The sequence below is a fragment of the Callorhinus ursinus genome, unplaced genomic scaffold (assembly GCF_003265705.2).
Source record: "Callorhinus ursinus isolate GAN/ISIS: 27379988/994484 unplaced genomic scaffold, GSC_fseal_2.0 scaffold45, whole genome shotgun sequence".
NCBI classification, from domain to species: Eukaryota; Metazoa; Chordata; class Mammalia; order Carnivora; family Otariidae; genus Callorhinus; species Callorhinus ursinus.
Genome location: NW_027397107.1, coordinates 4,317,853 through 4,330,016, shown reverse-complemented (window position 1 = coordinate 4,330,016; position 12,164 = coordinate 4,317,853). Strand labels below are relative to the sequence as shown.

The window sequence follows — 12,164 nt, the reverse complement described above, 5'->3', positions numbered from 1 at the left end:
AGGGAGGGACATAAGCCAGTCACAAATGACAAATACTGTATGCCTCCACTTACATGAGGGACTCAGAATAGTCAGAATCATGAAGACCTAAGGTGTAATGGCGAGTGGCAGGGGGTGGTGGGGAGGGAAGAATGGGGGAGTTGTTGTTCAACATGTACAGGGTTTCAGCTTTACAGGATGAAGAATTATAGGGATGAATGGTGGTAATGGTTGCTCAACTATGTGCATGTATTAAATGTCACTGAACTGCGCATTTAAAAGTGGTTAAGACGGTAAATTTATTTTACCACAATAAAAAAGAAGAAAAATCCTAGACACTAATCAATATAGAATGTGGGGAGAGAACTTATTTGAACATAAAATTAGGGCCTCCTTCAGCTTCAGTACCCAGTTTGTGAGAATGTATATATACAATCAATCGTGTAAGGACACCCACCCTGTGCCAGACGCAGTACTGAGGGTCAGGGAACCCAAGGGTGTTTAACACCTGGTCCTTGACAGTCTAAACCAGAAACCAGGAATTCAACTTTCCAACATCATGACCCTACACAAAGCTCTCTCACAACTGCACTGTCTATATCCACACCGTCACAATCAGTACCACCACAGTGTGTGTAAGTGCAGTTATGGGCTTTATTCTACAAATTCAACACACATAGCTTATTCAAGCTCCCCCAAAAGCTTGTATATGGGTATGGCTATGACTCCTGTGTTACAGTTCAGGAAACGTAAACTCAGAGTTAGCCATGATTAGAGCAAGTAAGCAGCACAACCAGGGTCTGTTCTCAAGTTAATCTGCATCCAGAGCCTGCACTTTTGTGCAGGTTTATTATGACATGGGCAAACTGAATATGCTTCTTCAAGACTCTACCTCATCTTCCCTGTTTTGAGACCACATATATTTACATTTAGAACACCACACAGTGGGGTCAATGAACAGTCTGAAATAGCCAAGAATGATCTCATCACATCTAACAGAGAGAGGCAGGGGAATGTGAGAAAAAGTTCTCAGAGGTGATAACAAAGCTGTTCTTGAAAATGAGAAGGATTTTTCTAGGCAGAGAACATTAAATTTAGTATTCTGCTCAACAGTTCGGCTTGTAGCAGAACAGCATTTCCTGCATGATTTCATCTAAGCCAGTGATTTTTAATTATGTATAATGGAATCTCAAGAAACACACCAGCATAAAGGAAAAGAACACTGAGGTCCAGTTCTAAAGATCTTTCCTGGGTTGATGCCAGATCATACATGCTACCTGTATTCTTTTAACTGCAAAAAATATTTCTCAATATAGACAAAAACAAAAATAAGAAAGCTTTATACCCAAGGCTGCCTGAAATTTTGAATTATGACAATAAGTGGGTCTACAAAGATGTAGGAAAAAAACTCTCATGAAATTCTGGCAGGATTGTAAACGGATAAATTCACTTTAAGAAAGAAGTTAGCAACTTAACAGTTTGAAGATGGTATATACCCAATCACTCTGCAATTCCCTTCTAGGTATGTAGGCTAGAGAAGTGCTTGTTACGTGCACACAAGGAGATATATATAAGGATGTTCACCAAAATACTGTTTATAACAGCAAAAATCACTTACCAATAGAGGATCAGATAAATATTGTAGATATTTATGTAGATTACTATTAAACAGCAATTAAAACATACTGATTTGACTTAAAAATATCAATATGGACACAGTGTAAATATACATAGAAAAAGGCAAATACAGGCATACCTTGTTTTATTGTGTTTTGCAGATATTGATTTTTTTATAAATTGAAGATTTATGGTAACCCCATGTAGCAAGTCTATCAGTGCCATTTTTCCAACAGCATTTGCTCACTTCGTGTCTCTGAGTCACATTTTGGTAATTCTTGCAATATTTTCCAACCTTTTCATTATTATCGTATTTGTTATGATGATCTGTGATCTTTGATGTTACCACTGTTATTGTTTTGGGGCGGCACAAACCATGCCCACACGAGATGGCAAACTTAATTGCTAAATATTATGTGTGTGCGGACTGTTCCACCAACTAGCTATTCCCCTTCTGTTCCCCCCCTCTCCTTGGGCCTCCCCATTCCTGGAGATACAGTAATATCAAAATTAGGCCAATCAATAACCCGATAATATCCTTTAAGTATCTAAGTGTCCAAGTGAAAGGAAGAGTCACACATCTCTCATTTCAAAAAGCTAGAAATGATTAGGCTCAGTGAGAGGAAGGTGTGTTGAAAGTCTAGATAAGCCGAAAGCCAGGCCGCTCGCCCCAAACAGACAAGTTGTGAATGCAAAGGAAGAGTTCTGGAAGGACATTACAAGTGCTATACCAGTGAACCCACAAATGATAACAAAGTGAAACAGCCTTACTGCTGATATGGACAAAGTCTTAGTGGTCTCGACAGAAACTCCAACAGCCACAACATCCCCTTAAGCCAAAGCCTAATCCGGAGCAAGGCCTCACTCTCTTCAGTTCTGTGAAGGCAGAGAGAGGGGACGAAGCTGCAGAAGACAAGTCTGAAGCTAGCAGAGTTGGTTCGTGAGGTTTGAGGAAAGACACCGTCTCCACAACATCAAACTGCAAGGTGAAGCAGCAAGGGCTGATGGAGAAGCAGCAGCGAGGTCTCCGGAAGCTCTAGCGGAGATCATTCATGAAGGTGGTTCCACAACACAATGGATTTTCAGTGTGGACCAACCAGCCTTCTGTCAGAAGATGATGCCATCTAGGACTTCCACAGCCCGAGAGGGAGGGTCAGGGCCTGGCTACAAAGCTTCAAAGGTTGGGTTGACTCTATCGTTAGGGGCTAATGCAGACGCTGTCTTTAAGCTGAAGCCTGTGCTCATGTACCGTTCTGAAAATCCTGGGGACCCAAAGAATTATGCTAAATCCACTCTGCCTGTGCTCTGTCAATGGAACAACAAAACCCGGACAGTACGTATGTTTACAACATGGTACACTAAATATTTCAAGCTCACTGTTGAGGCCTACTGCTCAGAAGATTCCTGTCAAGATATTACTGCTCATTGACAATGCACCTGCTCCCCCAAGAGCTGACGGAGATGTACGAGGAGACTGATGTTCTTTGCACACCTGCTGATACAACATTCATTCTGTAGCCCATGGGTCTAGAAGTAATTTCGACTTTCAAGTCTTATTACTGAATATATTTCATAAGACTATAGCTGCCATAGATAGTGATTCCTCTGATGGGTCTGGGCAAAGTAAACTGAAAACCTTCTGGAAAGGATTCACCATTCTGGATGCCATTAAGAACATTCACGATTCATGGAAAGAGGTCAGAATATCAACATGAACAGGACTTTGGAAGAAGCTGATTCCAACCCTCGTGGATGACTTTGAGGGGTTCATGACGTCTGTGGAGGAAGTCACTGCAGATGTGGTGGAAACAGCAAGAGAACTAGAATTACTAGTGGAGCCTCAAGGTGGGACTGAACTGCTGTGATCTGACGGTCAAACTCGAACAGAGGAGGAGCTGCTTCTTGTGGAAGAGCAAAGAAAGTGGTTTCCTGAGATGGGGTCGACTCCTGGTGGAGAGGCTGTGGGATGATTGTTGGGATGGCAACAAAGGATTTAGAATATTACACACAGTTGCCAATAAGGCAGCGGCAGGGTCTGAGAGGACAGACTCCAATTTTTTTCCACTGTATTTATATTTTTATATTAATTTTATATGTCTCAAAACTGAGAATGTGTGTATATATGGATTAGTATTCTATCTTAATTTCATGCTATATTATGAAGATTTTTATGTAACTGAACATGTAGAAAGCTACTATTCTTGAAAGGTATTATTCTAATAACTACAAAATACTCCATCACTTTAATATACAAACAAATATTTTCCTCTTAGGAGACACTCAGGTTTTTTTGGGTTTTTTTCTTTCCCAAATTTTTAACCACCATAATGATGCTCTAAGTATCCTTCTACATAAATCCTTATTTGCACTGATTACTACTCCTTAGGAGAGAGTCTCAGATCTGGACATAATGAGTCAAAAGAGCATGATGATTTTTAAAGCAAAAAAAGTGATCACTGAGGCCAAGTTGTAAAGAGGCTGCACTGGCAAATACAGGAGCAATGCTAGGAACCTTTCCCAAGCCCCCCCAAAAAAAAGCAAAAAAAAAAAAAAACGATGAGTCGACACTCATTTTCTCCATCATGAGGTGTGGCTTCCATTCTGTCCTCCACCTTTTTGTTGGAGACATGGGTAATCAAGTTTGGAGGACAAACCACTCCTTTAATATCACTGGCCACGGACCTCCAACAACTCTCACAGGAACATCCAGGGGCTTTGTGCAGCCCACGGTACCCGCCCACTCAAGCCCCCCGCCACCCCTGCAGCCATTGTGCAGGACTCCCCCTTCCCTACTCTTCCTTCAGTGCCTCAAACCTGCCAAGCTCTTTCAAAAGCCTTAGTCCAAACTTTTCTGTCTGAAATGTTTCCCTACACTCTTTATGTGATCTAGTGCTTTCTCTTCCTTTAGGACTCCATTTTTAAACATACCTCCTCAGAGTTCCTGCCTAGGTCACTCAAAATGTTATTACTTCATAGTACCTACTAAAACTTGCAATTATTTTATTTCTGTTTAGTTTATTTCCTTCTGTCTCCCATCCATGATGGGAGAGCAGGTTCTGAGGATACCACATAAAGTCAGGAATCCTTGGAGCCTAACGACAGTGATTGGCATGAAGTAGGCATTCCCTATTTGCTGTTGAATTTCTGGTGAATTTGGCCAACTGTGGCAGGGGGACCAAGTGTAGTAAGAGATATGGAATCTAAAGCCAGATTTTGCAGGGATGGACCTGAACTATAGGTCCAAGGTTGAGTTGATCTGCATTACTTGATGAGGTAGCTGAATGAGGTCTCCAAAGATGTCCCTGTCTTCATCCCTGGAACCTGTGAATGTCTCAGAATGAAATACTGATGTATGTTTGGCCCAAGCGCCAACCAAGGCATCCCAAGGCTGGGGCAGTGTGATCTGGGTGCAAAGGCCAGGGCTCTATGTAGGAAGCACCTGGCTCAGCGGAAATCTGACCTCCAGTAGTCACAGCATCCACTGGAGCCCAAATAAAATCAAGACCGGAACGGACACAGAAGTCGAAGCTGGATGTACACCTGCATGCACCTGAAGATGCTCTGTCAGTGGGAGCCGAGAGCTAGGAAGTGGCCTGGTGCCAAACAACATGCACTGTGACAGCAGACTCTGGTCTGAGTCTGAGATTAGCCACTTCCTGACTAGCTACGTAGCCTCACACAAGTCCTCCAACTCAGAGGAAATTTGGTTTCCTCATCTGTAACACAGGATTGACTCCCAATTTTAAAAGAAGTTCTACTGTGAGTAAAATGCTATCAAGTCACATTGGCCACTACAGAGAAGTCATTCCGGAAAGAGTTGATCGATGCAGCAAACTTCACTGTTGTCTCATTTTAACAAACTGCCACAGCCACCCCACCTTCAGCAACCACCACCCTCAACAGTCAGCAGCCAGCGGCATCAAGACAAGACCCTCCACCAGTGAAAAGACTAGGGCTTGCTGAAAGTTCATATGATGGCTAGCATTTTTTAGCCATCAAGTATGTTTTAACTGAAGTATGTACCATTTTTCAGACATGCTATTGCACACTTAACAGACTACAGTATGATGTAATAAGCATAACTTTCATATGCACTGGGAAACCAAAAAATTCCTTTGGCTCACTTCATTGCAATATCCACCTTGCTGCGGTAGTTTGGGAGCCAACCCATAATTTCTCCGAGGTGTGCCTGAGTAAGTTCCCAGCATGTCTGAGGCAACCCAGTGAGATTTAAGCCATCGTTGATTGTCATTCATATTGGAATAAAATTCATGCAGTTTTCTCAAAGAAAAACAGAACACGTACGTTGAACCAAGCAGATTTTCTGAGTTTTTAAAAACCTGGCATAAGCTAAAGAACAATCAGGGTTATTAGTTCATGACATACACCAACTAACAGAAAATGATACACATGTACTTTCTTGGAAGTTTGAGGAGACAAGCCCGACCAGCATTCCTAGTTCCCCTATGCCCTTCTGCCATTTGCCCTGTAGTTAGAAAAACTTAATAGAAATAAATTCTACAGTTACAAGTCAGTCTTGTTTGTAATGAAATCTCTCCTTCAGACGTTTAGCTACTTTATGTTCACATAGACCTGCATCTTTATGGGAATTATTTCCAATGTCAAGTTCAGAAGTAAATCAAAGAATTTATGATGAAAAAACAGCAATTACCGGTCCTTGTTCTGCAAACCCCACTATTGCCAAATTTATCTCAAGGCACATTTAAAAAATTAAAAACATGTTCACTTTCAACTAAAGTAACTCAAACAAGAAACATTCCATCAACATTCTTACAACATGTTGCAACTTCCACAGAAGATTATGAAACACATTTTAGGACTTCCCAGCCTCCTTGTGAAGTACCATCTTCGGGTATGCTACCTCTCCCCTCCACTATCCTATGGGAGAGCCTACATATCATCAGAACTAAATGCTTGTTGACTTGCATTCATGGTTAAAAGCGATTAAAATATCCAAGAGATGCACTGTCCAATATAGTAACCACTAGTCACGTGGCCACCAAGCTCGTGAAATGCAGCTAGTTCCAACTGAGCTGCACTGTAAATGTGAAATACACTCACAAAAGAACACGATATCTCATTAACGGTTTCTATATTGACTCTACGGTTACCATATTTTCTATATGTTAGGTTACATAAAATATTAATATCCCTTTTTTAAAAAAAACGTTTTAAATGTGACTACCAGAAAACCTGTAATTACATATGACTCACATCATAATTCTCTATATAAGTAGTCCTGCTACCTCTGACCTATCCTTTTTTATCCAGTCTTTTTATAGGTCATAAAATAGATTTGTACATTATAAATCGAAGGCAGTCTTCATCCAGAGGGAAACCTAGTCCACAAAGTAAGCTACAAAAAGGGGCTAGTATTACCAAAGAGTCAGGGTCATTTTTCGTAGGCCTCACAAGAAAGCTGCCTAGAAACAGGTCTACATACATACATAGTGTATGTACGAAAACATACACTAAAGGTTTCAAATCTAAGTCACCTGGCAAATGATCATGAATTCCTCGGTTTATGGGTGTAGTGCAGACTCTACTGAAATCCAGAGAATTATCCAATATGGCATTTATCCTTCGAAAGATATTGGCATTGCTACACGTGGAGAGCGCAGGTGCTTCCTGGTTGTCCCAGCAATCTTTTATCCTCCCGGCTTCTTCTTCCTAGACATAGAAAAAAGATATTTAGTTTTTCGTCCTAGGGAAAAAAAAAAAAAAAGATACTTACGTTTTTCTACAGTCCTTCATGATAAATAACCCCCCTTCTCCCAATCCGACGCTGTGAGTTAGATAAAGTAACAAGGACTTGAATTTCTTGCCTATATATGAAAATACTTAATGAGTCCTATTATGAGCAGGGTTTCCTGAAAGAACGGTAAGAGGGAAAAAGAAAAACACAGAAATACAAGATATTGCCCCAAGAACCTTCTAATCTAATGAGACATGTATAAGAATTCACGTGGTGTGGCAGCAGCAGTTTTAGAACCAGAAATCCCTGATTCAATTTTGGAGGTAGATCTATGTAACAGGATATTATCGGGAAATTTAAAAAATGAAGCACTCGGGGCGTGTGGGTGGCCCCTTGGTTGAGTGTCTGACTCTTGGTTTTGGTTCAGGTTGTGACCGCAGGGTCCTGGGATCGAGCCTCACATCGGGCTCCCCACTCAGCAGGGAGCCTGCTTCTCCCTCTCCCTCTGCCCCTCCCCCCGCTCTCTCTCTCTCTTAGATAAATCTTTTTTTTTTTTTTAAATGAAGCACTGATACGTGCCTCAAGTGGATAAACCTCAAGTACTTGATGCTAAGTCAAAGAAGCCAGGCACAAAAGACCACCTATTATGAGCCCATTTATAGGAAATGCCCAAAACAGACAAATCTAATCTAATTTAGATGAGTTGCCTTCATCCGGGGGTGGAGAGAGACAAAGGTTTGGAGATGGTGGCTAACGAGTACAAGGTTCCTTTCTGAGATAATGAAAATATCCTAAAATTAGATTATGGTGATGATCGCAAAACTATACACTAAAAATCACTGAATTTTATAGTAATGTGAATTACAGCTCTATAGAGTTGTTTAGAAAGTTTGGTTCTGCCCTTTATTGTCAGTTACTCAACCTCTTTGCCTCAGTTTCCCCATCTGTGAAATGGGAAGCGTACCTACCACCCTTTTGACAAGATGTAATAAAGCACTTAACATGGTGCCCGCCATACAGTGGCTGCTATTTCTACAGCGGAAGGCACACTTACAGCAGAACACATGGTAAGCACCGAGAGCGGTACAACACCACCCAAAGGAATTGTTCCAGTGGTACAACTCAACATAGTCATTAGAAGTACAGACAACTCGTCTAAGATCTGAACTTGCACTGCCAGATATACAATCATGAACTGACCCCCCCCATCAGATCGATTCTCTTGGTATTCTCTAGCTCAGTAGACACCACCACCATCCACCAGGTGTCCAGAAAGAAATCTGGTACCATTCTTCACTCTCCCTCACTCAGCCTGAGTGGTTGCTTACTGTGCCTGACACAGTAAGCAAGGACACAGTGGCTGACAGAGTCATTTCTAAGGGGAGTCTGACTCATCAGCTCTACAGTTCCCAATTACCTTGAGGAAAAGAAAGAAAAATCACACCAAGTAAGGAAACTAGCACCTAGGATCTTCCAGCTGGTCACTTCAAAACAAAATTTTAAAAAGCTGGGTGTCTATGTTTAGCCTATTAAAATTCAGGTAAGCATGAGAATGACCAGAAGCACTTGCAGTTTTATCAGCTCTGCAGGATGGCCTTAAAGGAACAAACCTGAGTCCCATATCATTCTCAAGCTCTTGAAAAGACTGGTATCCTCTGCAAGCTGTGAGGAGGACCAGAATACACAGTCCTGCAAGGTCGTTTTCCCAAGCCCTCCAGAGAGCCACCATTGAGAGCAGTTAAACCCACACACACAAGGCCCTTTTCACAACGGTAGATTTCTAAGATGATGCTCAACCTCACTAAGGCAACATCACAAAGGCTAAGATGCAAGCATTTACAATCAAACTGCAGATCTTAAGGCTGCATGCTTCCTCACTCATTTGCTGCCCAATCAACATTAACCAACTGCCTGCTATGTACAGTAAGCACCCAAAGGGTAGGCAGATTAGGCAGACTCAACCAAAAGAGATTTCTGAAGTCCAGAAAGGGAACTAAGATCTGATCATGCTGTAAACAGCCACCACACAAGCTACGGTTTGCTGTGATCATACATTGTCCTCTCAGCCAAGGGGGCTCAGAGGAAGACAATGTACCCGAAAGTTAACAGTAGGAAGAAAGTCTGAAGCACAAAGAGAACAGAGGGGCATTATCAAAAGTGGTCCAATGTGCAGGGCACGGGGTACAAGAGAGCAAACTGGAAAGAAGGCTTCATGCTAGGTTAAGGAGTTAGAATTATCTCCTACATCAGAGGTTTCCAAATTTTAAAAGGCCCCTCTTAATACACAAATACTAATTTGATTTTTGTTTACTAGTACAGATGTGCTATAGATCTATGGATTCCCAGATCCTGGCAAGGAGGTAAATACTGTATGTGAGTCTCAGGAGACCTCAAGCAACCATGAAAGAGCACAGGAAGAACCACTGAGGGAAGTGTCACAGACATCCAAGGAAGACACAGGCCCAGAAGCCCTCTGGGAGAAACCTGCTTCCCCAGGAGAAGGGCAAGGTCTAAGAATCTTACCATCTCAAGCAGCCTGAAAAAAACCCAATTTAGAAATACACCTGGCCAATGCTATCCCACTGCAAATCCCATTAGGAACATATACCATAACTTGGAACCTCAAGGCAAATGCAATCTAGAATGCCTCCCTCCCTCCCTTCCTTTCAGGTATACCAAACCAGTTATCTAGAAGACTTTGGGTAATTAGAACAAAAGGAAATGGAGTGTTTGATTAATATTCCAAACTGCTTAATCACATTAGTACCAATTGTTTGCCTTGAATAACCAATTTGGAAGGGGGGGGGAGATCAAAGCTAGCGATGCCTGAGGGGAAACAGATCTACCACTTTGCTTATGTGCACAATAGGGATAAAAGTAATACTACGGCCTCATATGGCTTTTTGTGAATTAACACACGTAACATGCTTGGCACAGTACCTGGCACATAATCACACGCTGAGCAGATGAATGCTGGCTATGGGTAGGATCATTACTATTGCAGCAAGGGGTCAGAGGTTACCACAAGGATCCCTGAAGAAAAGACTATTTGCTCATTAAAGGAGAAAACGTACTGAGGACACAAGCCAACTATTCTTTTGAAGACCCCAGGCCCTTCCATGCTGAATTTTCCTAATCCTTTCATTTAGAAAGCTTAATTAAAAGGACTAAAGAGAGGATACAAACTGAACTACCTAAAACATGTAAATAACAACACAATTTAGTGATCCTTCAAACTCTCCAGCTAAATGAATTCAGTTTCTCATTTTCAAAACACAGACCTTTTATCCACACCCATTACTCTATATTCTATCTTAACTGATCAATGTATAGGTCTGAGTTCATATGTTTCACTATAAAGAAAAAGTCCCCACCCCCTTGGTTATACCACTGTTGTCTGATAATTTTCATGGTTATTTTTGGCATATTTTCCCTTAAAGTGAGATCATTTGCAGGTTTTTATTTAAACCTTTATTTGGTCTTTCACAATGGACACGAAAGGAGGCTTTAAGAGGATCAGAGACTTGGAATGCAAATCATAATACTATTGAGAACCATGGATCAAAAGAGCAAATTAATTGGCAATGCTAGAAAAGAGAAACAGTAATTCTTACTGTCACTGGCTAAAAATGGTGTCGAGATCAAACTAGTTGTACCAGGGCACATGGGTGGCTCAGTCGTTTAGCGTCTGCCTTCGGCTCAGGTCATGATCCCAGGGTCCTGGGATTGAGCCCCTCATCGAGCTCCCTGCTCGGCGGGAGGCCTGCTTCTCCCTCTCCCACTCCCCCTGCTTGTGTTCCCTCTCTGTCAAATAAATAAATAAAATCTTAAAAAAAAAAAAAAAAAACCACTAGTTGTACCTCCTTATTGTCAGAAAGAACAGTTCATGAGGAATCTCTGCTAATACAAGCTATTTTATAGCAGGTCTCAATGTTCTCCTCTTCAACAGGTAAAAGTTGACATTCCCATCATGACACACTGGTCTCCTACAGCAATAATTCTCAGCTGGGAGGGAGAGGGAGACAACAGTCAGAAAAGAAGCGTTTCCTTTTTCCACAAGGGAAGAATCTTTCCCAAAACTGAATCACTGTTTCACAAAGCAGAATGAACAGAGGCCTTGGAGTATAAATACTAACTCTACCGTTTAAGCATCTTCTATGAGCCTTGGTTGCCTTGGGTATAAAATGGAGTACCATCCACTTTGCAGACTTTGTAGTAATGAGAAATCTATAAAGTGCATGGATAGGCTCATCCCAGTCAATTTCACCAAGAAGCTCATTCACTTGTTTAGCACTTCTAACTGGAGGTTTTTCTGCATTTGTGATTTGAAACGATCACTCTTAACTCTAAAAATCTGAACCCATACCACCTAGCTATGTTTTCTACTTAAAGACTAAGATCCCCAAATTTTATACTTATTTGTATGCTAGAATTGCCTAATTTAGAAACTCTGGCAAGGCCTTCAGAGACCATACAACCCAGCAACAACATGGTGATGGGATGGCCATTCTTTAGGTCAAAATCCTGGTCTGGGAATATTTAATGGTCATAAATGAATGCCAACTCTACAACCTCTAGGTTGATTATGATTCAGTTTGCCATTAATCAAAAACACAATACCTAGATCACAGGCCCCTTCAAGACTATTCCTGCTAATCATTTACTATGGCTTCATGAAAAGCCAGTTGAGAGATTTATGGAAGACTGTCTCAAAGACACACAGTTTATTCTTCCAGATGGGAGTTTTAACCTGGGTTACATAGACTGGAATTTACTAAGCCTCCAGCAAAACAGTGTTCACACTAAAAAATTTTCTTAGAATAAGATTTTCTAATTAGAAGTTTTTTAGATG

General features: G+C 41.3%; 1 protein-coding gene across 12 annotated transcripts in view; it reads right to left on the bottom strand.

Moving 5' to 3' along the window:
* Positions 1-12,164, bottom strand: part of CPEB1 (cytoplasmic polyadenylation element binding protein 1) — a 93,861-nt gene that overhangs the window by 67,594 nt on the left and 14,103 nt on the right. For 10 of the 12 annotated variants that reach the window (XM_073882205.1, XM_073882196.1, XM_073882193.1 and 7 more), the window contains exon 2: positions 7,113-7,287. Coding sequence is in view for 5 of the 12 variants with exons in the window: in XM_073882196.1 (XP_073738297.1) it covers positions 7,113-7,287 (175 nt within the window). In the remaining 7 variants the exon portion in view is untranslated. Of the gene's footprint in view, positions 1-7,112; positions 7,288-11,172; positions 11,318-12,164 lie in introns of all 12 variants that reach the window. The other 2 variants (XM_073882198.1, XM_073882199.1) reach the window with 1 other exon arrangement.